This window comes from Capricornis sumatraensis, chromosome 12, assembly GCF_032405125.1.
Source record: "Capricornis sumatraensis isolate serow.1 chromosome 12, serow.2, whole genome shotgun sequence".
In the NCBI taxonomy this organism is placed as follows: Eukaryota; Metazoa; Chordata; class Mammalia; order Artiodactyla; family Bovidae; genus Capricornis; species Capricornis sumatraensis.
Window position 1 is genome coordinate 46,107,022 of NC_091080.1, and position 25,026 is coordinate 46,132,047.

At 44.5% G+C, this 25,026-nt stretch overlaps 1 protein-coding gene and 1 pseudogene across 1 annotated transcript in view; one reads left to right on the forward strand and one right to left on the reverse strand.

Annotated features, from left to right (window-relative positions):
* The window catches only part of PARP4 (poly(ADP-ribose) polymerase family member 4), a 67,580-nt gene that overhangs the window by 40,185 nt on the left and 2,369 nt on the right, over nt 1-25,026 (reverse strand). Inside the window, exons 3-17 of the mRNA XM_068984255.1 lie at nt 23,319-23,388; nt 22,120-22,195; nt 21,246-21,359; nt 19,033-19,182; nt 18,388-18,525; nt 17,401-17,574; nt 13,945-14,105; nt 12,954-13,091; nt 10,601-10,696; nt 8,113-8,296; nt 7,768-7,924; nt 6,570-6,694; nt 4,300-4,431; nt 3,499-3,585; nt 916-1,080 (exon numbers count right to left, since the gene is read on the reverse strand). Coding sequence (XP_068840356.1) covers nt 916-1,080; nt 3,499-3,585; nt 4,300-4,431; nt 6,570-6,694; nt 7,768-7,924; nt 8,113-8,296; nt 10,601-10,696; nt 12,954-13,091; nt 13,945-14,105; nt 17,401-17,574; nt 18,388-18,525; nt 19,033-19,182; nt 21,246-21,359; nt 22,120-22,195; nt 23,319-23,388 — 1,967 coding nt within the window. The remainder of the gene's footprint in view (nt 1-915; nt 1,081-3,498; nt 3,586-4,299; nt 4,432-6,569; nt 6,695-7,767; nt 7,925-8,112; nt 8,297-10,600; nt 10,697-12,953; nt 13,092-13,944; nt 14,106-17,400; nt 17,575-18,387; nt 18,526-19,032; nt 19,183-21,245; nt 21,360-22,119; nt 22,196-23,318; nt 23,389-25,026) is intronic.
* LOC138089304 (antizyme inhibitor 1 pseudogene) lies at nt 23,708-24,841 on the forward strand (annotated as a pseudogene).

Genomic DNA, 25,026 nt, shown 5'->3' on the forward strand with positions numbered 1-25,026 from the left:
TCCAGGGACTCTGAAGAGTCTTCTCCAACACCACAGTTCAAACGCATCAATTCTTCGGTGCTCAGCTTTCTTCACGGTCCAACTCTCACATCCATACATGGCCACAGGAAAAATCATAGCCTTGACTATACGGACCTTTGTTGGCAAAGTAATATCTCTACTTTTCAATATGCTGTCTAGGTTGGTCACAACTTTCCTTCCAAGGAGTAAATGTCTTTTAATTTCATGGCTGCAATCACCATCTGCAGTGATTTTGGAGCCCCCCAAAAAAAAGTCTGACACTGTTTCCATTGTTTCCCCAGCTATCTGCCATGAAGTGATGGGACCAGATGCCATGATCTTCGTTTTCTGAATGTTAAGCTTTAAGCCAACTTTTCCACTCTCCTCTTCCACTTTCATCAAGAGGCTTTTTCCTCTTCACTTTCTGCCATAAGGGTGGTGTCATCTGCATATCTGAAGTGATTGATATTCCTCCCGGCAATCTTGATTCCAGCCTGTGCTTCTGCCAGCCCAGCGTTTCTCATGATGTACTCTGCATGTAAGTTAAATAAGCACGGTTACAATATATAGCCTTGACGGACTCCTTTTCCTATCTGGAACCAGTCTGTTGTTCCATGTCCATTTCTAACTGTTGCTTCCTGACCTGCATATAGGTTCCTCAAGAGGCAGGTCAGGTGGTCTGGTATTCCCATCTCTTTCAGAATTTTCCAGTTTATTGTGATCCACAAAGTCAAAGGCTTTGGCATAGTCAATAAAGCAGAAGTTACATGTGTCTAAATCCCTAAAGGTCACTACAATTGTGTCTAAATCCCTAAATGTCACTACAATTGACTCTATGGCTCAAAGGTTAGGTTATTTAGATGCTGTTTCTTCCCTCTGCATAAATCACAACAAAGCTGCTGTCGCCAAACGGACCTGAAGGTTCTCCTTCAGAGCCCTGTCCTGCTGCCAGGGTGCCACGGTGGCTGGCAGGAAGAAGACCGCACAGGCACCCTGGATGCTCAGCTCCGTGATGTAGGTGATTTTGATCAGGACTTTGGCCTTCGGGGGTAAGTTCCCGATGCTGACGGTGAAGATGTCCTGAAATGGAAGTATATGACTTAGCCTGTGTCACAGAAGCATCTCCATCCTGCTGGTGAGCCCCTCCTGTTACATGAATGGTCTGGTCACAACTTGCCTGTGAGAAGGGGACGTGGCCTCCAGACCAGCACTGGTTGTGCAGAAGAACCCAGAGCCCTTCCCCAGTGGTCTGGGATCAGAGGGGCTGCACCCAGTGGCCTCTGCTCCAGTGGAGACCACCCCACCAGCAACCCTATGGCCTCTCTGTGGCCACACGGCTCTGCCCAGGACGCCTGCCCGCCCCTCCCTGGAGACCACCTCCCCAACCCCAAGGCCTCTCTGTGGACACAGTATACCAGCAGGCTCCTGCTGGCTATAGAGCTGGAGCCTGTCATGCCAAGCTTGGCCCTCATTTAACTCTTTTCTATAAAATACATCATCTTACTTTTCAGAATAATTGCTTTGCTTTCTTTTAGTGAGTATTGCCAATCACTGTGTAAGGAAAAACTTCATGCTTAATGAGGTCAGAAAGAGGCTGGATCATTTCCACTGAACCCACATTGGGTGCCTCCTGACATGGCCAAGCCCGTGCTCTGTTTCACTCAACAGTGCTGCTGTGAAAACTCAGTGTGCTTAGGTTAGGGGTGTATGATATCACGATTAATGTGGATTTGAGGAGTCAATTGTTGTTACCTTTGACATCAAAGTGGGAATAAACAACGAAGACAGGATTATCACACGGCAGCAGCGCTCAGCCTCAAGGGAAGGGTATGGAGGCCAGGGCTTCCTGGAGAGGCGCCACCGGAGGTGTATGGTGGCACTGCTGATACAGGGTCTGGATGGGTGCCAGCTGTCACCCATGTGGTGTCACCCGGGTCCCCTACAAATTCCTAACTTGTCCCAAACCCGAAGGAATGCCGAGCTGCTAGGCAGCCAGGTGAACTGAATTTCAGCTGAATCCCCCAGAGGAAGAGGGGACCCATGGTTAGGGCACCTGGGACTCCTGACACAGAGGTCTAACTCCTGCAGGCCTTCTTCACAGAGGCACTGTCTGCAGCCTTGCTTTTGGCACTCAAATTTTCTCTTTGTTTTTCCATTAACTTTTAATCTAACCTCTCTTGTTACTTTACTGCTTAAACACTGGGATTCCAAGCTGGGCCTCCACTTGGATAAATAGCACTGCTGCTGCTGCTGCTAAGTCGCTTCAGTCGTGTCTGACTCCGTGCGACCCTACAGATGGCAGCCCACCAGGCTCCTGTCTCCGGGATTCTCCAGGCAAGAACACCGGAGTAGGTTGCCATTTCCTTCTCCAATGCATGGAAGTGAAAAGTGAAAGTGAAGTCGCTCAGTTGTGCCCGACTCTTAGCGACCCCATGGATTGCAGCCCACCAGGCTCCTGTCTCTGGGATTCTCCAGGCAAGAACACTGGAGTGGGTTGCCATTTCCTTCTCCAATGCATGAAAGTGAAAAGCGAAAGTGAAGTCGCTCAGTTGTGCCCGACTCTTAGCGACCCCATGGATTGCAGCCTACCAGGCTCCTCCGTCTATCGGATTTTCCAGGCAAGAGTGCTGGAGTGGGGTGCCATTGCCTTCTCTGGATAAACAGCACTAGGGGCCTGTGTAATGCCACCACGCCCCTCTAGGGACCCCAGGGGACCCAGCACTTGAGCACAGGGGCAGCGAGCTCCTTGTGGAACAATCACCTCTTCTTTTTAATCCCCATTCTGCAGATTTATCCCTTAAATCTATTGTAATTTTAATAACTGCCTGCTCCAAACATCACATTTTGACAGTATTCTGGTGATGAGTCCTCCTCAGAGGTGTGTCTGAAGCACATGGCCTGTTTTTACAAATGACTGACATGTCTACACTGGAGAGGCTGCACGCGGCCCAGCACCTGCCTAAGGCATACTTAAAACATCTTACAGTTAAGGCAAGAAGCGCATGGATGTGGCCCTGTGGCTCCTCCTCCCAGATCTCCACTTCTGACCCTGTGAAGACCTAACCCTAACCATGGACCCAGTCCAGGCCCTGCAGATGCGCCTCCCTGAGACACGACTGGTGAAAACTGGATAAACTGCTAAGTGAGCTTAGTTCTGGGGGATATGTAAGTATCTTACCCTTCTATGGGAAGATGGAAATTATGTGCCCACATAGTTTCTTTCTGTTGTCATGTCTGGGGAACGCAGTTCCCAAGGACAGAAATGGCTCTTAGGATCCAATGGCAACCCTGGCCATTTCCTCTTTTATCTAAACAAGCACATGGGTCTCACTAGCCCAACCTCCCTTCCCAACTACATGAAACTCCAGGGCCTAAACCAGTAAAAATGATTCCACTTTCTAGTGAAATTTAGAATTTCATATGCTAAATTTCTAGTGAAAATTAGAATTTCATATTCTAAATCAATTTCCACTGACTTGGATGAACATCAAGTCTTACGGGTGTGTGCTGATCCATCAGGTAGGCGCCGTGGCCTTGACTGATCGCCACTCGGTACTCTCGCTGGGCTGCTTCCTTCTCTTTAATCTGAAAAAGACAATGTTGTACCAGTCACGATATGAACAGTGACTTCAGACTTTAATAAGGAAAAGTTCATCGACATTTATTAAAACCCAGGTAAAAACAGAAAGCTAAGCATCCAAGATGAATGAAAACTTACATACAGCGATCATAAAAATGTACTTATCTAACAAGAATATGAATCAGAAAAGGCCAATTGAAGAGGATGCTCTTTAAAAGCTGGCACCAAAATATTTGAGAGTTGATAGTGAAAAGGAAGTTTGGAGCTTTACTCTGAATTAATAAAAAATTAAGTTTGTCTTAAATTTGATAAAATGTGAGTTACTATTGCAACTGTGGACTCTTAGAACAAACAAAGAATTAATCAACTTATACTTCTTCTGGACATATTTTTCTTCATTCAGCTGGCTTTTATAGCAGGGTACAAAGGATCAGTATTTTTGCAAAAATACATAAAGGGCTTCACCAATTTTCCAATGTGTCTCTCAAACTTTTGATACTGAAACCACTGTTTGTTGAAGTGTCTGGACAAGGAATCTGGACAGGCAGGAACAGGGGCTAGCTAACCAGGGAGGGACGCCAGATGTCTAAGTGGAGGCTGGCTATACAAGGGCCTGACTCTTCCAGGAACATCCTGTTTTACGACCAGGCTGCTACTCAGCCCAAAACTAAGGGACTCAGGATGGCCCATCCCACAGAACAGTTGGGGTTCTCCCTTACCTCTCCCACCACGTGCTTCCCATTGATGAATGCCTCAAAACCACACACAGCTGCCTTGTCGTCCAAGGGAAAAACGTATTTTGCCTCAATGGGCACATTACTTTGGTTTGTGTATGTTTGAAAAACAACGACCTGAAGAAGAAAAACCCGTATATTTGATGAAACTGCATGAATGATGTTTGCAGGAACAGCTATTAATGGAAACTGCTGTGCATGTGAGGCCCCAGAGGTCAGGACCTCATCCAAGTCACTGCCTTTGATGATGCACAGGCACCAAAAGGAAAGAAATTTTAGGTAAAGATGATGGAGGATTTTTACTAGGACTTACAACAGAAACTAATATACAGTACACATTTTTGACATCTTAATCTTCCTCCTTCAAATGCAACTAGTGTTTGAGTTCAGTTTAGTTGTTAAACTGAAAACATTAAGCTTACTCCGAGAAGTCCAGAGTGGACTATGTACAGCCAAGTTCCCTGCTGCTGGCCTGTGTGGACACTCAAGTCAAACTACAGGCCAGCTATCCAGAAATGAGAGGAAGGTTCACGGCTGCACCACGAGTTATGTGTGGGGCAAACTTCTCCACGGAAAAGCCTTATCAAACAGTGTCTAATCCACAGTGACACATGGAGGACACAGGCCGCTCCTGCAACACTTGTGTGCACCGGGACCCTCACGTTCACTATGCAGAACAGCCACCACTGACGGGCAGCCCAGCATTACTGTCTCATCTGCACCCAAGGAAACCACCGTGGAATGGCCACCACCGACAGGCAGCCTAGCATTACCGTCTCATCTGCACCTGAGGAAACCACTGCGGAATGGCCACCACCGATGGGCAGCCCAGTGTTACCGTCTCATCTACATCCAAGGAAACCATCGGAGAATAGCCACTACCGACAGGCAGCCCAGCGTTACCATCTCATCTACACCTGAGGAAACCACCACATTGACCAGGCTGGAGAAGGATAAGCATGAACTCCAAACTGGGCTCTCAAACCCCAGGGCTCTGCTGCAGTCAACACCAGTTCCCCCACAACTCAATCCATCCCAGTTGGAATGATGAGTTCAGACTGGTCTTTATCATATTGTTCAGTGCCTCCTCATTCAAACAACAGTACAAGCACTCACCCTGTGGAGTCTGGGAAGAACTGACATGCAGGTGAAGCCTGAGTCACAGGAAGTGGCAGTCATGGGCTCACAGCTACTACACGGCCCCAAAGAGATGAGCGCCTGTAGTGCCCTGCCTGGAGTCCACACCTGGGTCCTTCCCATAGCTGGACACGGTGCCCCCAGCGGCTTCAGGGCTGTGGGGGTGGGTCAGCACGGGCGGGGGTGGAGGTCAGACACACCCACGTGGTGTCAGCCTCAGGGGTGGCAGGTAGGCTCTTCCCCGCCCCACCCCCGCCTTTCCCAGGCAGGTGCTCACTAAAGACCAGCCCCACTTCCCTCTGAAGGACCACAGCCAGTCTCTCCCACCAGCCCGTCTTCCTCCCCCTGCAGGCCTTGCTCCAGCCTACATCCCTGCACGGTGTGCTCCTGGACAGACCTGTGTCTCCTAGCTGGTCATCCTGACTGTCCTCAACTTGGGGAGGAGGGTGGGGGCCGGAGTAACCCCGTGAGAACACAGCTCTGACAGGTCACTGCAAATGTCTTCCAAAGGCTTCCCGCTCACACCGCGTGTCTGTCTGTGCCTGACAGGAGTGCCTGCCACCTCCTCACGCACTTCCAACCACGGCCCCCTCACACTGCTCCTCAGGGGCCCCCACCCTCCATGCTGATCCTCAGTATCCCTTCCACCCTGCTCCTTGGTGCCCCCACTGCTCCTCAGTGCTCCCCCCACCCCCTCTTCACCCTGATCCTCGCTGCACCCCATGTTAGGTGCACTCCTGCCTCAGGGCCTTTGCACATGCCCTTCTACCACCTGGAATGGGCACCTCAGATGTCCCTTCTCAGGAGGACTTATTGGCCACCGTGTTCACCAATCCATCCCCTCCTATCTGCCCTGGTTTTCTCTCCAGCAGGCCCATGTTACATATTTGATTTATTTCCCGAGTTCACTGCCTGGTTCTGCTCTACCAGGCAGGCTTTCCTTAGGCTGCTCCTTGCGGTTCACCTAGAGTTTAGGATGGCCCCGGGGCACACACTGGGTGCTCAATGAACAAACAAATTTTAGAAATGTACACGTTTAGTTCATGCAACTGTAATCCATTCTTGTGTATGATTTACGTTCACTTAGTTTAAGCATCACAAAACCACAAAGAACATACCTGGGCTACAAAGTCTATTATTTTCCCCTTGATATGAACATCCTCCAGAGGAATTGAATTCCCAGAGCCATCCTGGAGGCCGGCCTTGATGTCGGGGAAAGGCATGCTGCCTGGAAGCTGGTGATCTGCAAGTCAGAAACATTCATATCAGCTTTGAAAGCCTTCCCTCCACTGTGTGTTTCTCTCACTTTGACCTTTATTCCTTCCCCTTCCCTTCAAACCTTACATTTTAGGGTAAGTGGACAAATAGCATTTTATGATTTTCAGTCACCATTTCTGAAAAGTTAACCCACATGAGATGGGGTGAGGGAAGCATTCCCAATGGGCATGCTGTCTTTTCAAAGTCTACTAACTATGCGGCGTCATCTTGCAAATTCAGAGTTTAAACACACACAAGTACACACAGGTCTTCAGAACACCTATTAAGTGTATCTCAAGTATGAACCTGGGTTTCTGCACCCCCTGCTCAGTCAGCGTTGTCACTGTGCCATAGAGCCGCAGTGACAGGAGGTCTCTCAGACTTCAGTCCCAGGAAGCCCCTGTCCTCACGAGTCACATGGGGACGGTGCCGGACTGGGCTAGAGAGGCAGATACACTCTCATGAGATACACACTTAATGACTCCCAGAGGAAAACAGGGGTCATGTTCGACATGAAGCCATATATTTCTGATAAAAAATAATTTGATCACAGTTTAAAATGCTGATGTGTTTTTAAATGCTATCAATTAATATTATACTAGTTTGAATTTACAATTTTCTGAGAAGCAGTCACCTTCTGCTGACACACAAGCTGCACATGGTGACTCTGCAGCCCCTTCACCGTAATGCAGGTGTTGATGTCATTCCCACAGGGGAGAAGCTGAGCCCAGAATTATCAGGTTTGTCTGAGATTGCATAGCCTGGTAACTGGCAAGCTTCTGAACTCTAAGGCTGTGTCTTCTGCACTACGACACCTAGACTTGGTTCAGGGGGGCGGTAGCTCAGCCTCAGTGCGTTAATGAAGTAACAGGGGGCTCTGATATCACCCAATCTCTCAATCACCCCGGGTTTTGTTTTTATAAAATAAAAAAGGAAATTAAGTATTTATGTAAGAAATCAGAGATATAGTTACCAAACATGAATACAAATTTCACTGAAAATACAATGTTTAAGTTCTATACACATCACAGAGAAAAGCAGTCAAAAAAGCCATCTTACCTTCAACTGCTGAAAAATTTGAAAACTCAGGCCTGTCTTCCTCTAATTCCGTATTATTACAAGGGTTAAAGTCTTTTATTTCATCTCCAGGTACAGAAAATTTAACAATATATTTCATTTTAACCTGATTGGTTTTGTATACAACAAATTCGTCATCCTAGAGAAAACAGAAGTTTAATAATAAAGGAAAAAAAAACTTTATTGGCAAATGTTTTCATAAAAGCAGAATTTCATATTTGTTAATTTAGAAACTGTTGAATTCAGACAGTAGCTATACAGTAATTATTTAAACTTCAACATATTTGATAAAAACAGGAGCCTGTCTGTCTGCCTCGATAGAAATACCTCAAAGTCTGAGCTGACCATATCCGTTCCCCGCACCCCGTGGACGCTGTTGTACTCAGGCGGTGCCTCTGTCAGGGAGAAGTCTCGCTTGTGCAGGTCCATGCACCTGCCGAGGGCGACATCACAGACGACCAGGAGTCGGGTGCCATCTGTCTGTCCAGGGTGCGAGTACTTGATGCTCGTACTGCACGTCACAGGAAGTAAGCACATATGTGTTTTACTTTACAGTTACATGGCAACACTATTTTATACATGCAGGAAAACCAGAATCCAAATGACTTTGCTAGTAGATTATTCCAAATTTTACTGTTATTGAAGTATCTCTGAAGATTCCATTTAGAACTCTATTTACTTATTTATTTAAAATTTTTACATAAAACACACATTTATTGCTCCTCTGCTGTGCTAGGCAGCTCTTTATCAGCTACTAAAATGTACAGACTGAGGAAAGAGAAGAAGCCCACCTGATAAGAAGAAAAAGTGGATTAATTCCTAGCGCTGAAGTTCAGAAAGAACATGAAATGCCATGTAAGAACTGGTCAAGGGACAAACAATGCTGCACCCTCATGAAGCCTTCTGGATCCAAGTGGAAAAACAAAATGTCAAGTGATGCCCAAACAAGCAATTTCATTTAACTTTCTTAGGAACCAACCAACAGCTTTAATAAAATAACTTTTGTGTCAAGAGTTCAGGCTGGGTGCCTTGGGGGGCACTGTTGAGGACACACCTCTAAAACTTGCACTTCTGTTTGTGCTAATGGGTGCCTATATTTATAAACACAGGACCCCGACTACCCCACCCTCCTCCTGCTTATCTATTCCCCTTCCCCTCAGCCCCCACCTCCCTCCTCGCCCCTCACCATCAGCAACTGTCTCTCTGGCTTGTCTGCGAACCAGCTCTCAACCTACTGCAGTCTGGTCTGTTTGCACTTCCTCACTAAAACCCTACTGTGCACATCCACTGAGGACTTCAATTTGGTTAAATTCAACTGACTGGAGTTTGCCTTTTGAAAAATATTTTAACATATAAAAGTGCTTACTTGGAAATACTTTGTACATAGGAAAGCATTTATTCTATAAATGTTAAGTCTCAAGAATAATAAGACAGCTATCGTAGCTGCCGCCAGCTCAGGAAAAAGAGCATTATTATCTTGTCTTTCTTTCTCGGTGTCAGCACACAGGCACATGCCCCTCGGTAATAATGTTATGTGGACAGAGTCACTCTGTGGTCTGGTCCTAAGGCTCATCCATTTGACACACGCAGCTGGAGGGCACCTGGTTAACCCACCCGCGCACATACACACATGGAAACGTCGGACCACACCAGCACAACACCCACCCCACTGTCCAATCCCCACTTGTCTACGTATATCAGTATTTATTAGGGTGGTGATTCTCAGCCCAGATTGTGTGTTAAAGTCATACACGGAGCAGAGAAACTACTGGGAGCCCAATCTCGGCCCCTGAGTCCCTGACTGAGCTGATCTGAGTGAACTCTGCACCAGCACTGTCTGAAAGCTTGCGGGTGATTCCACATGCAGCCAGGATGGGGTGCACTGCCCCCTAACCACCGAGTCACATCATCACAGCTGCTCTTCAGCTCCATGAGATGACGGGACCCTTTTCCAGGAGGGGACACTCACCAACACCTAAAGGTGTTGACATGTCTTTCGATACAACAGTGTGAAATGGTCTCATTCTTTTTTGATTTGCATGTTCTTGATCACTAATTTCTTCAAGTGTGTCCATACATGTTTCCTTTTCATATCTTTTGCCCTTTGCTTACTGGGTATTCCTCCTCTCATTGATTTGGGGGGACTCCTTAAATTCCTGGATAGTCATCCTCTGTCCTGGGCCTGAACCTGTCATTTTCTTAGTTTTGTGACCTGAATGCAAGTTACTTAAACTCCATGAATGTGTTTCATCTTCATAAAATGATTCCCAGTACCACTGTGAGGTTATCAAACAACATACTTGAAGCACTAAACCTGGTGCTTAGTAAGTTCAATATGCTGTAGCTGAAATGAAGACATTATTAGATATTATCAGATATTATTCCAGGCCCTGTCTGTGAGCGAGGTCATGTGCTAGAGAAATCAGGACCACCGGCTCTGGAGAAGACAATGTTCTGTGTGGCTTTCGGCAAGTCACCCCGTCTGTCCCACAGTGTTCTCATCTGTGATCGGGGTGGGAGTCACAAGGCCTGACTGCAGAGGTTTGCTGTGAGACTGAGTGAGTAAATACAGGTAAAAGCTCTTAGGATAGTACAATCACTAAGATGATTTCAAATATAAGTTTCCCAAATATCCACCACAAGACAGGCTTCTATAATATACTGAGAAAACTGGCTGCTTTAATTATCTGTTCTTGGTGAGAAATCCTCACCAAGCAAAGACAGGTGAAAACTTGGTAAAAACTTGTAGCAAGTATTGGTCACGTCTCCTTGGTGACGGGTGTGTATGATGTGATTAAAAAGATATGGTACTGACCTGAGTGAATCGCTGAAATATATCCCACTCCCAAGATTTCCAATGTCTGTTCTCTTCATGCCACGATCTTCAACTACTTTGGGTAAAAGCAACCCACTGGAAAAGAACATTATAGTGATTTACTAGAAAAAAGGAATCTTTCATTATAGCCTCACAATTCTGGCCAAGAAAGGAGCTATTTAATGACTTCTGTGAAACAAACCAGACACAGACAAACACTACAAGACTTCACTAGTATGTGGAATCTGAAAAAGTCGAACTCATAAACCTAGAGAGTAGAGTTGTGGTTTCCAGGGGCTACGGGTTGGGGAAGCTACAGGGGGTGGTGCTAGTAAAAAATCATGAACTTCCAGTTACAAGACAAAAACACTCTGGGGATGCAATGCCCACAGTGGTAACTGTTTGTGATGATATTGTACACCGGAAGTCTGCTAACATAGTATTAGATCTTCTGTACTCACCACAAGAAAAAGAAAAGGTAAGGCTGTGAGATGACAGATATGCTAATTAACTTGATTGCGGAGATCTTTTCATAATAAATACGTATACTAAGCCATCACATTGTACAACTTTAAGAAATCATGTTGTACAACCTAAAGATATACAATTTTTATTTGTCAATCATAACTCAACAAACCTAGAAAAAATATACCAACTGAAAGTCAATAAATAAATAATTAGCATGAAGTGAAAAGAAAAATGTATTTCAAAGTAACCTCAGAGTAGGAATTCCAGGTGCCATTGAAATGGACAGCCAACACTGTTTTTCATCACCATCTGGACTGGCTGGCCAGCTAGCCATTGCCCACCCTCAGGCTGGGCCCATGAAGGGCTCAGCAGAACAGCCATGAGGCCAAGGCTGACTGTACTCCCATTGCAAGTTCCTGCTTTCTAGAACTCTCTGCAATCAAACAGACCAGATTATTTCGGGAAGGTGGGAGAACAGAGCCTCCTGTCTTTTATTACATCTGAAGTTTATGTTCTGTGTTATGAAATAGAATTAATTTTGTAAAATGGCTTTGGGGATGTACTTAATCTTTCTTACTCAAAGATTGTTTTTACTGCTTCATTTTATTTTAAATTTTCAAATCTTCACTCCACTTGGAGTTTGTGTGAGGAATGAAGTAAAGATCCAACTTTATATTTTTTTCCAGACAGTTAACCATTTATATCCATATATGGTACTGAAGAAAATAAACTTTTCCCATAGAGATAAAAGCTAATTTTATCATATATTAAAGCCCCTATGTTTTTGCATTTATTTGTGGATTTTTATTTTGCTGCCTCATCCATTTCTCACCTCACTGTTTTACCCAGTAAAGCTTTATGTTTTTAACATCTGACTGGGTTAATCCTCTCTGGTTATCCTTCTTTTTCAGAATTACCCTGGTAAATTAAAATTAAAAAAATATATAGGCTATAGAATCAGTTTTTCTTTTCTTAAAAAAAAATCTTGTTAGTAGGTTTATTACTTATTTATTTATGGCTGTGCTGGGTCTTCGTTGCTGCTCATGGGCTTTCTCTAGTTGCAGCGAGCATGGGCTACTCTCTAGTTGTGGTGCACAGCTTTCTTACTGCAGTGGCTTCTCTTGTTGTGGAGCATGGGCTTTGGCGTGGACAGGTTTCAGTAGCTGCAGCTTCTGGGCTCTAGAGCACAGACAGGCTCAATAGCTGTGGTGCATGGGCTTAGTGGCTCCGCACCATCTGGAATCCTCTCAGATCAGGGACTGAATCCGTATCTCCTGCACTAGCAGGCAGATTCTTTACCACTGAGACACCAGGGAAGTCAAGTGTTAGTATTCTTATTGTGATAGCACAAAATGCATAGGTCAATTCAAGGAAAACTTGTATCTTTCTAATCAGCTTGTCTTTGGGTTCTTCTGAAGCAGTTAAAGCTTTTTCCAGGGGGAGCCTGCATGTTTATAAGTCTTTGGTAGGGGATTTAACAAAGATCTAGATTTAACCATGCTTTCCCTTGCTCCTAGTGACTTCAGTTTCAACTCCAATATTAAGTGTTATTCAAAGCTAACAGAAATTAGAGCTACGTTTTGAATACATAATTCATGGCATCTGGGAGTTCTAATTTCTAGACTGTCTTTGAGTTAGATACACAGAGAAGAGTCAGGACATAGAGAATCCCCTTTCTTCAAGAAGCAATTTGTTTCCATGCACTGCACTTTAAAATATATAATAAATAACATATGACTTAAATTACATACTTAACTATAAAGTGTTCCATTTTCTCTGCAATTCAATAAGCTGGCTGACTTTAATGGAATAGATCCACGTACTACAGAAAAAAAGTCTAACTGTGAGCTGAAAAGTCTGGAAAATAGAGATGGTGTGCTCTTACCGGGACAGGATTCCCATGAAGCTCTGCACAGGAGACCCATGCAGCAAGTGCCTGACATTGCCAAGGTGGCCCTGGAACTCTGTGGTTTCACTCACTCTGCCAACTCTAAATATCTGCAAGATGTCCACTGGACTCTTACTGTAGAATTAGGAGAAAACCTTGAGATTACATAATTGAAAGCACAATAAAAAATTGTTAGCAGCAGAAAACCCCAAACTGCCCAAATGTCCATTATTAGAGAACTGATTCAATGAATCACAATGCAACATTTCTTGGAAATACTATGCAGCCATTAAAAAATACTCTCTTAAAAATAAGTAAGGATGTGAAACAAAACTTACAGTAAGATGTGTTATAAGTAGGTTATAAAACATCATGCAAAATACCCCATATTTTATCAAACATATAATATACAGAATATACAAATTGAATATGTTCCTTCATTCATGCATTCATTCAACAAACATACTCTGCAATCATTCAACAAACATACTATGTGCTAAGTACTCTACCAGCAACAGAAATAAGAAAACCCGTCTCAGCCTTGCCAAGCTGACACCCTGACGAGACAAGGTCAAGAAGGTAATAAACAGCTGACCTTCTGTGCTGCTTAGCAGTCCAGCCAGGTTCAGAGAGAGATCCAAAACACGTTTCTTCACCTTAAAATCTTAATTTTAGTGGATTTTCCCGTGCAATACCCTTTAGCACTTAAACACTGCATTTGTGAACAAACTCCAGTACTCTCTCATCTCAATTTTTAGAATTTAATTCTGTGCAACAGTAGGTGAACTTGGAATGGACTGCAACAGTGGGGAGTGTTTAAGCACAGAACACAGCTCTGAGCCCTATTATAGACACAGAAGTAAGCATCTGTCATCACACCGTGATTACCCTGCAGTGAGGATTAATTATCTAGGTGTGTGAAGATCTGCTCTACCAGAATCTGAAGCAGGTTAAAGAGCAGACCCTCACCTATCTCCTGTAATCCTACCTGTGATTATTCTGCAGCACCTCTTCTCTTACTCTCAAAAATTCTTCAGTGTTCGGTTCAACATGCTCAATTTTGCATCTCAAAGCTTGGTATTTGGCAAGAGACGGTGGGTTGGGTTTGGCCAAATTAGTTTCACAGACATTAACCATGTCTCTTATTAGCTGTAAGTAGAAATGATTACAGTCATTTCTACTGCATTTCTCAAAAAGGTTGAATCAGCTTTTTTCACCACCAACAAACTCAGTATGAGCAAAGAAAGAAACCCAAATAAACTGCAAAAACCGCCAAATATTTGCAATTCACAACACAGATTAAGCTTCTTAACTTAACAAAGGTCCTAAAAACCATGAATAAAAACATCAAGACCCAAGAGAGAGAGGCAAAGGACACGAACAGACAGTCCACAGAAGAAGAAACACAAACATCCCTAAAACATCTGGAAAGGTGCTCAGACTCACTACACCGAAGCTGTTTCTAGTCCATATACATGGTGAAGTTTGACAAAGACACAGCTCATAAGATGACAGGAAACGGAAACTGTCATTCACCGGCCGTGAGAGGCCAGCACAGAGAAACCCTGAGGGAACCGGACAAAATCACCCCAGTTACTGACGTGTTTATTCTTTAGAGCTGCACTTCTCCCTTGGGGACTGCCTCTCAGAGATGCCCCTGTGCAAGAACAAGACACCAGACACACAGAGCGTTTACTTCCCGTGGCATCGTTCACTGTGTCTGGCAGGGATGGGTGGAGGATGCCCACCCAGGGGCATGTCCCACTGTGGACCAGAATGAGGGTGGTCTCCACACTCAGAGTACATTATGTCAGGTAAAGAAAACAGGTGTAGGACAGTGAAGAGGGTATATGACTTTTTACATAGAAAAAGGGGGAAGGACTAAGTATGTTTGTTCATTTTCACATTTATTTGCATAAAGAAATGGTGCAGACAAACAGGAAACTAACAAGCATGGTTATGTGTTGGGGAAGAGGAGCTGGAATAGGGGTGGTGAGGACAGGGTGCAACAGAATACACCTTTTAAATATAATTTTGACTTCTGAATCATGAGGATGTGTGACCTACTGAAAATACAGAATCCAGGTTAACAGTATTTGGGTGGGCAGCACACACACCCTCTCAATAGCAAAACCAGGAACTGAAGTTACACTCAGTGTTGAGGAAATCATGGAACTTTAAACATGGAGGTCCTTCGTCATCTCATTCACTAGCTCATCTCATTTGTTGGTTCCTCATATATTTTGGATTATAGACTCCTCTGGGAATGTGCGTGCATGCATGCTAAGTTGCGTCAATCATGTCCTTTACCACTAGCACCACCTGGGAATCTGTGGGAAGCTGTAATTTCCCCCAAACATGCAAAATTTAACATCTACAAACTCCTCTGAAGTCTAGAGGTCATGGATCTCTGATTTTGTCCCGAATCCTTCATGCTCAGATGCGGCAACCCAGAGTCAGAGGGTGCTGCCTCACCCGGGACAGGGTGAGCCCTGTCTGCCTTCCTGCTGTTCTCTGTGAAAGAACAGCTCCTTCCCCCACTTCTGAGCAGTCTCAGTAATTCTGTTCTCCTCAGCAAAAACTGGCTTAGCCATGCACACATGACTCGCTTCTGGCTAAAGAAATAGCCAAGACCTGGCAGCAACCCATGCCCATTGACAGATGAATGGATAAAGATGTAGGACATATATACAATGGAATACTGCTGCTGCTGCTAAGTCGCTTCAGTCATGTCCGACTCTGTGCAACCCCATAGACGGCAGCCCACCAGGCTCCCCCGTCCCTGGGATTCTCCAGGCAAGAACACTGGAGTGGGTTGCCATCTCCTTCTCCAATGCATGAAAGTGAAAAGTGAAAGTGAAGTCGCTCAGTTGTGTCCGACCCTCAGCGACCCCATGGACTGCAGCCTTCCAGGCTCCTCCGTCCATGGGATTTTCCAGGCAAGAGTACTGGAGTGGGGTACTCAGTCATAAAGAAGAATAAAATAATGCCTAAAATAATGCCATTTGCAGCAACACGGATGCAACTAGAGATTATCACACTAAGTGAAGTAAGTCAGACAAAGACAAATATCTATGATGTCACTTGTATGTGGAATCAATATTGTTGTTGTTCAGTTGCTAAGTCATGTCCAACGCTTTGTGACTCCATAGACTCCTCTGTCCATGCCTGTGACATGCCAGGCTCCTCTGTCCATGAAATTTCTCCAGGCAAGAACAGTGGAGTGAGTAGCCATTCCCTTTTCCAGGCGATCTTCCCAACCCAGGGATCAAATCCACGTCTTCTGCATTCAGGTAGATTCTTTACTGTCTGAGCCACCAGGGAAGCCAAATGAACTTATTTATGGAACATAAACAGACTCACAAACATAGAAAATAAACTTATAGTTACAAAAGTGAAGTGATAAGTTAGGAGTCTGGGATTAACAGATACATACCCTTACATATAAAAGAAATAAAAAATCAAGGATTTACTGTAGCATATGGAGCTATATTCAACATCTTACAGTACCTATCATGGAAAAGAATCTGAAAAAGTGTGTATATATATGTATAAAATATATATATATATATATAGCTATGTGTATATATAAAACCTAGCTACTTTGCTGTACACCTGAAACTAACACTATATTATAAATGAACTATACTTAATTTAAAAATAATAAAAAAAAGAAAAATAAGAGGGTACTGGGGGCATCCTCCAAGAGACATAAGAAGAAACCATCTAGGAGGGATGCTGTGAGCTGATGGGAAGGGGAGTTGGCAGGGGCGGGGCAGCCATTCCTGCAGGAAGCACAGAGGTGGGAAGAGGCCAGGCTCCAGTGAGGTCGCAGCCTTGAGTGAACTGGACCTGTGGCCACCCCACAGCTCCACTTCTCGTCCTACAGGGTGACAAGCTTCCTCATTGTTCAAGTCAGGAGCAGCTTTCTGTTTCTTCTAGGAAATAATCCTACTTATCTCCTGATTCGGAAAGTCATTTCACAACATAGCAATTTTGAAAATTCTTTTTGTGTGTGTTTGAGTGTATGTGTGTGTGTGTCGGGGGGGACTGTGCTGGGTCTTCCTTGCAGGCTTCTCTAGATATGGCGTGCGGGCTTAATTGCCTAGGACCAGGTAGGATCTTAGTTCCAAGGCCAAGCACTGAACCCACATCCCCTGCATTGGAAGGTGGATGCTTAACCACTGGACCGTCAGGAAAGTCCCCAGCGTAACAATTCTAAACACTTGCTTCTGCACCACTCTTCCAACACAGGCTCTTTTGGGAGTGTGATTCAGGTAACTTCCGTAAGGACCTCAATTACCCCCAAATGGCTCAACTGTTTGTTTTTGAGGAGTCTCGAGAGCCAAATTTTGTGATCCAGTGTTATCTCAGTCAGATGTGAAAGATTCCTCTCCCCTGTCCCCACAAAGTGTAAACTGAACCCCAAGGTGCAGAGGCTTACCTGGCACAGGTCCTCCTTCTTAGCCAGCAGGCTCAGGCTGACCTTCTCAGCCACAGCAGCTCTGTGAGGGATTAATCTGTAGAACTCGGTCAGCAACGTTTGCAGTTGCTCCTGTGTTTCTCCATTTCTCATTGCTTCCTTTACCAGGAGGAGAATTCCCTCTGCCTTGCTCACCTTTAAATAGAAGATGACACATGATTATTAAAATTTAACTTGATAATCTAGAAAAAGTAAAGTAACTTGTATAAAAATACCTAAAATGGTTCTTAGATACATCATGACTATTAGCTGTCGACCGGACACGTACAAAGCAAGCTTGATGCTCTTGAAAATGCATCTCATTTCCAAAGTGGGACGGGCTTAACTAGAGGAGGGAACCAGAGTCTTCAGTGTCAGCGTGTCTGCATCCATGTCTGCGTCCACAGAGAGGAGCTCTCACTAGGGGACTTCCTTCCACACGAGACATTTAAGAAGACGTCTGGATCACACTCAGGCATGCAGCCCACCAGAACACCTTTTTCATCACACAAGCGCCTTTGGACTTGATCCCATTACTTTCTCCATGAGTTATTTCAATGTGCTAGTGCAGCCACACACGCTCTACCCCTGGGAACACCTTCTTCACCTGCTCCTTCAATTGTACACAATCAAAAAGAGCCTCCTGATGGCTGCAGGTGCACCTGCCCTTCCCCACATGGTCGAAGGCTCAAGACGGTCACTCTGAAGTGAGTGGTCTGTACCTCTCCCTGAGGACCCACAGTGCCCATGTCCCAGGCCTGCCCTGCGCTGCTCCCAAGGCTGACGCTGCAGATGGGACTCTTCCTCGGAAGCCCATTTCCCAGCAGCGCCCCTCGCGCCCCTCTCTCCAGTGCGAGAAGAAGAGCAGCAGCACAGCGGGAGTCTGGTTCAGACGAGGCACAGGCCTCTACGCCACAAGCAGAAGGCAGGCTTGCCTGGCAGAACCTGCTTCCAGGACACGGCACTCACGTCATTCAGGCTTATCATGCCCACGGGTCTCAGCAGCGTGTCCTCCAGGCGGCCGAGGGCTTCTGTCCAGAGCATCTCCACCAAGCCGCTCACATCGGGGCATAGGGCATTTGAGTTTATTACCTCCTCCAAAAGCAACTGCAACCACAGAGAAACACCCACAAAGAGTTCATGAGTGTGCCCTTTTAAACCTGAGATGAACAGAGGTGTGAGAGGAAACAGCCCATGTCATCCCAGGAGACGGTGACTGTTAACGCTGGGCCCCTCCCAACTTGTCCCTGCTCCTTGTCCTCCTCTCTCAACCCTCTTCTCTTTTACCCTCATGCTGTTGTCCCTCCTGCCTTTTTCTGCACCCTGCAATTCTTTAGGCCTGCTGTGGCATTAAAGATCAAGTGGCATTAAGGGTTTGAGGACCTGGCCTGGCTCCCGGCCTGGCTCCCAGTGAAATCTCTGGGAAGCTGGAAGGTCTGTGACTTGTCCTGGGACTTACTCCCCACTCGACTTTGAGCCTCTCTGTGGGCCCCTCTTCCTTTCTTTTAACTCCTATTCTCGTCTCTTGCCAGCTTTTCATTTGTCATGAAGAAAACATTTCTGTTTAATCTATTTAATCAGTAATACAGAAGAATATGTAGAAATCAAGCTTACTGCTTGCAGTTTTTCAGATGCTAACTGGGTTGCTTCGGGTGTAAAATGTTCTCTCAGTAGAAAGCCTTGTTTCTTCAGTTCCTCAATATAATTCTCATAGTATTCACTTGCGTCTGCAGAAGTTTTCTTCACAGAGGACTGCTTCCTGGTCTGTAAGTTACAGCATGTAGCAGTGTCAGGACATGAGCTCACAGAAGCCTATTAGCACATCGACCTTTGCTGAACACCAGCCAGGTGCCGCGGTGGGGGTGGGGGTGGGGGTGGGGGAATAGGGTCACAGATATGGCGCTGCTGCCAGTTTCCTGCTGTAACGGAGCTGAGAAACTAGTATTTCAAGGAATTACTTAACATTTTCAATTCTTGACAAAACAGACTAAACCTGCAAGTTGGGGGGAAAGTTTGAGAGGCAAGTCAAGTGGGAAAGAAGGCTTTCCCACTGGACTCATGAAAGAGCCTCAGAACATGTATTCAGAGCCCAGAATCTGACCTTACACACCATCCTACCCTGCTTTGAAGTCTGGCTTCTTCTAGCCTTCCAGAAATGAGAAAAAACGGGCGAGGCAGGAAAGAAAAATACCTCAGAGATGAGGCATTGTTACAGACAGGCACAGCCTAAATGAAAGGACTGGCCTAGCCAAGGAGAAAGGAAGAGGTGCTGGCAGGTCACACAGACAAAGGCAGAGGCAAACACCGTGGTCACTCCCGCTGTCCTGATGGGGTGTCTGTCCTCCCCAAATCCTGCCCCATCCCAACCTCAGTGAACATGGAGGGCTTGCCCAGTGGGGCTGTGGAGACCCTGCAGGCTGTGCATGAGGGCTGGATCACATGCGGCCAATAATCCTGCCCCACTGGCCGCAGGACACATACCATGTCCATGTCACTCCATTCAAGCAGGGCAAATTAAAAACAAAAATGAACAAGGGCCAAGATCCAATAAAATAAATTTTTACAAAAAATAAAAATAAAAAAAGGTAAAATTTAACCTAATTTTGGAAGATTTCTACCACAATGGATTAACAAAGGACAAGGGCCAGAGAAGCTGTCTGTCTCATCAGGGAAGGTTATGCCCGCTGAGGGAACAGACTCACCCAGGAGCAGAAGGGCCAGGCTGGGGGAGGGAGGCTGGGAAAGCAGAAGCAGCTCTGACACATTCTACCTGGTTTTCAACTTGATTTTTACTTACTTTTCACCCACATACCTAAATTCTCCACAAAACACGGTCTACATTTTTGGGTAGATTAACAAAGTCTTTCTCCTTCTTGGACACACTTGACCTTGGGTTAATCTTTTATGTCCTCATGGAATCTTGACAGGTGTGGGATACCAGCTGTAATATTTGGCAGAACTACTTGGGTAATGGAGTCCCATACCAGGACTGGAGGTCAGCAGTGTACACCGACAGATGGCCAGCCTGAGCCCTGGGCCCAAGACTGTGTAACTGTCTCCCTGCCGGGCATCAGGAACCCGGGGGCATCACCAGCAGTCTGGGACCTGAGATGTCTCCTTCCTAGACGACAGCTGACCCCCACTGTGGGGAATGGGTGAAGCGGGAGCGTCCTGAGCCCGAGAGAACCACTGTGTGGTCACTCGAAGGGGAGCCTGTGAGCCTCTGGTCAGTGTCTCACAGAAGACTCTGACAGGGCTGCAGGCTTTACTTGGAACTTCAGGTGTAGGCTCTGGGTTGTTTTTTTCCCTACCTGTCTTAGGTCAGAACCCTGCCCTTGATCTGACATTGACCTTGAGAAGGTCATGGGCACGGGCAGCCCCGCTTGCTGTCCCTGAGCCCAGGCACTTCACACACATTTCAGTAGCAGCTGAGTCACGGCGGGGGCGGGACCATGATTTGCTGTCCCTCCCAATTTCCAAGGGTGGGTGTGTTGTCTTTTCACCTCACAGTAGGAGTGGTCTCTAGGCACCTCCCTGGTACAGAGTAGGTGTTTAATGAAGTGAGTGAAGGGATCCAGTGCCAAGGTACAAACATTAGGAACATTTCTGTAAGTAACTCGGAGCAGGAGCAGGAACCCGCACCCCAGGGAATGTTCTCCTGGCTCCTCACCTCCATATCCCAAAAGAGCACCTCTCCACTTTTCAAAATGGTACTAGCTAAAAAGAGAGACGCTAACGGATTGGCTGGTTCAACTGATCAGTTTTTACAAAATCCGCTATCAACAAGGTGGACAATAAAAACGTAGGTGTCACCACAAAGCCCTTACCTGGGTGCCGGTGGCCAGGAGGAAGTGTGTGCATATCAGAAAGCCACGCTCCCCAGGGCCCTGGAGGCAATGCAGCTCCACCACAGCGGTCTCTTTACCTCCCTCTGTCACAACCTGGAAAACACGTTGCTCTTTCATAAGCTGCATTCACTAAATAACAAACTACACATGCCATTTAAAAATGTTGATTATAAACCTGATACAAATTATATCATTTGCAGATATAATTTAGAAAGTAAATAGAAAATAAAAATCATCTGGAGTCCTACTACAGATATGTAATCATTATTATTTTTCTATATTTCCTTCTGGGATTTTTGTTATAAATATACATGTATATGTTTAAACCATCCCACTTTTCACATTTTCTTAATCACAGAGGAAATGTTATTTTCAAGTTACATTTTATTAAAATATCTTAAAAATACAAATGGAGCATCATTTTAAATGCTACTGTTACTTTGCATTTATATGATGTGAGAGGAAAAGATTTTTGTTTTTCTTTTTAATGAAAAATAATGGAAATTCAACATAGTGTAAATACTTGGTATGAAATCTACTCTTTTAAAATACAAGAAACTGTTAACAGAGAGGAGTATCTTCATTTTTTAATGTACATTTTTTAATGTAAGTTTTTGTGCTATTTATATTTTTATTATATTTTATTATAAGCATGCATTTCTTTTATAATAAAAACACTAAAGTCAAACATTTTAAATGTGAAGTTTTTTACTATTAAAAATCAACTCATATATTAAGGAGTATTTATTCAGGAAATGCATAATTTTTCAAAAATGGGAAAATTATCAAACAGGAAAAATAATCAGAAGACTTCAAACAGCTTTGTTCCCTCAACTAGAAATTAGACTCTTACTTTTTCCAAGATGTTATATTTTGCAACTTCAAAATCTTGAGGAAAATAAGGAATTTCAACATCCTCTGCATAAAACCTGAAATTTATATAATACAATTTTAACATTAAAATGAAGCTTTAGATTAAACAGACTTTTCATAAAATTTTTCTTATAGCTCTCCTAATGCCATACAAAATATATTGTAAGTTCTTAACACCTCCTTAGATATTCTAAAGATGGCAACAAGGTCCTGTGGAGAGAATGGATTGATCCCTTCTGTACACAATTCTAGAGCTCTGAGTGCTGTGAGTCTGCAGCAGAGGGCGGGGTGACATGCGTCACAGAGATGGGGGCGGGGGAACCTGTGTTCACCCTTGGCTCTGGCCCTTGGAAGCCGGTCACTCCAGAGGGACCCATACCTCTCCAGACTACACTCAAGTCCTCTTTAAAATAAATTAGCTAATTGACAAAGTAATTAATTAAGGGTATCAGATTTCTCATAATCTGTATTTTTATTTTTGATATTTGTTCTCTCTCGTAACATGAAGATTAACAATAAAGTGGGATCAACTGTGATGTTTAAATGACACTGCAGCTGAGGGTATGTACACTTTAAGAGGACATATAGAACTTTATACTCATATATGTCATTTGGGTAAGGTTGTGTTATTTCTATCTCTATTTATTTATTTAAAATATCAGTTCAGTTCACCTGCTCAGTCATGTTTGACTCTTTGTGACCCCATAGACTGCAGCACAGCAGGCTTCCCTTTCCATCACCAAATCCTAGAGCCTGCTCAAACTCATGTCCATTGAGTTGGTGATGCCATCCAAACATCTCATCCTCTGTTGTCCCCTTCTCCTCCTGCCTTCAATCTTTCCCAGTATCAGGGTCTTTTAAAGTATCAGGTAGAGACTAATGAATGGTCTTTACTCTGAATGCTGTTCAGGAAGGTAACAGAAAGAGCAGACTGCCCAAATCTCATCTCCAGTGGTTTTTCTTTTTTAAAATCAATCTAACAATTACATCTAGTCTCATACAATACTGATAAGATAAAAATAATTATCACTATGGTAAGTGAATAACTAAAAACTTAATAGATAAGCAAGATAAATTAAAATACTATAAAAGTACTGATGTACTAATAGCATTTTAATATTGAGGTTTACAAAACATTTCACAAACTATGTCAAGTCTTAAAGATCAGAAGTAGATTACTTAGTGAGTTCAACAGTGTTCTCCCTTTCTGTGGAACTGTCCAGGAATGAAGAATCATTCATTTCCATTCCTAGAATTAAAACAAACAAAGCATGTTTAATACTCAAATATATATTACAGTTAGTTAACAATAAATCTTGCCTTGCTGTTATGTTTTCTTAGGTGTCCTTAAATTAGCTACGGGCTTCCCTTCTGGCTCAGCTGGTAAAGAATCCGACTGCAATGTGGGAGACCTGGGTTTGATCCCTAGCTTGGGAAGATCCCCTGGAGAAGGGAACAGCTACCCACTCCAGTATTCTGGCCTAGAGAATTCCATGGACTATACAGTCCATGGGGTTGCAAAGAGTCAGATAGGACTGAGTGACTTTCACTTTCACTTTAAATTAGCTATGGGCTTCCCAGGTGGTGCTAGTGGTGAAGAACCTGCCTGCCAATGCAGGAGACATAAAAGACTTGTAATTTAGACTGTACTTTGTGAGGCTCACTTGGTTCTCCTGTCCTGGGTCTGGGGGCGCTGGCACCGTCCACGCAGCTCCGGTCTGCAGGCCTGATGTATGCTGCTGTGGGCGTGGATCAGCCCTGCCGCATCTCCCCTTCTCTGAGGTCTCACTACCTACTGCAGCAGAAGGTAACACTGAGGGTGGCACTACCCTAAAGAACAATAGGTGTTTTTTTGAATGTGCTAAGGAACTTGGTGTCTAAATTACTGAGGTCAGATTTCACGTTTCAAGGGCCTGCAAAGACTCTCAAGTAAACACCCACGCTCTATCAGATGCCCAGTGTGTGTCGTGGCTGCAGAACTCAGCCTCACAATGAACACGCTATACGTTGTGGACAGGGGAAGGGGGGACGGTCACAGGAACTAAACTTCAGCTGAAAGAGGTTTGTATGTTGCCAGCCCGGTGCTGGATGTTCCAATTTCCAGAAGGATCTAGCGTTAAGACAACTTCAGGACCTAGAAGATACTAGGTGTCTTCTGCCTTTACATTTGCTATTAACATCATTGAAAAGAAAGCTATTGAAAGTGATACATTTTTCTTTGGAATATAAAATACCAGAAGTGATGAGCCAGACTTTGTGTATTATCTGAATGATGGGGTTTATGGTTCTTTTGCAATTGAATGATGGGGTTTATGGTTCTTTTGCAAGTAAACTGTCTAAGGACTTAAATACCACCCCGAAGATTCACAAGAAATACAAGGATGAAGTTTACAAGCAGCCCATGAGGTCCATCCTGTGATGAGCTTGATCAAACTGTGGAAAACTCTCTTCTTGAATATGGGAGGCTGGCTTTTCTCTGATAGCATGGAAGCAGACTCCACAAATTATCTGCTTTGAACGCTTTTTCAGAGCCAGCAGTTTATCACAGGATGTCATTCAGTGACTGGCAAGAGGGGAGGATGCTGCAATCACTTTGGACACAATGATGAAAGCTCTTCTCTGTGCCTTCACCCACTCAGCCAAGCCTCCAAGACAACTTCTCCACTTCAACAGGCGTCAGCACTTTCTTTAGAAAGATCTGAAGTAGCAGGTGAAGTTTGTCTAGTCTACATTCCAGTGTGGAACAATGTGAACAATTTTATTCTGTTAATTCTCTTGCAAACAAAAACCATTAGTAGTAGGTGTTTGGGACCAGATCAAACCAGCTTTCATCTATAATTCACTGTGGGTAATTGGGAGATTTAGGTAATGTGTTCAGATTTAAACT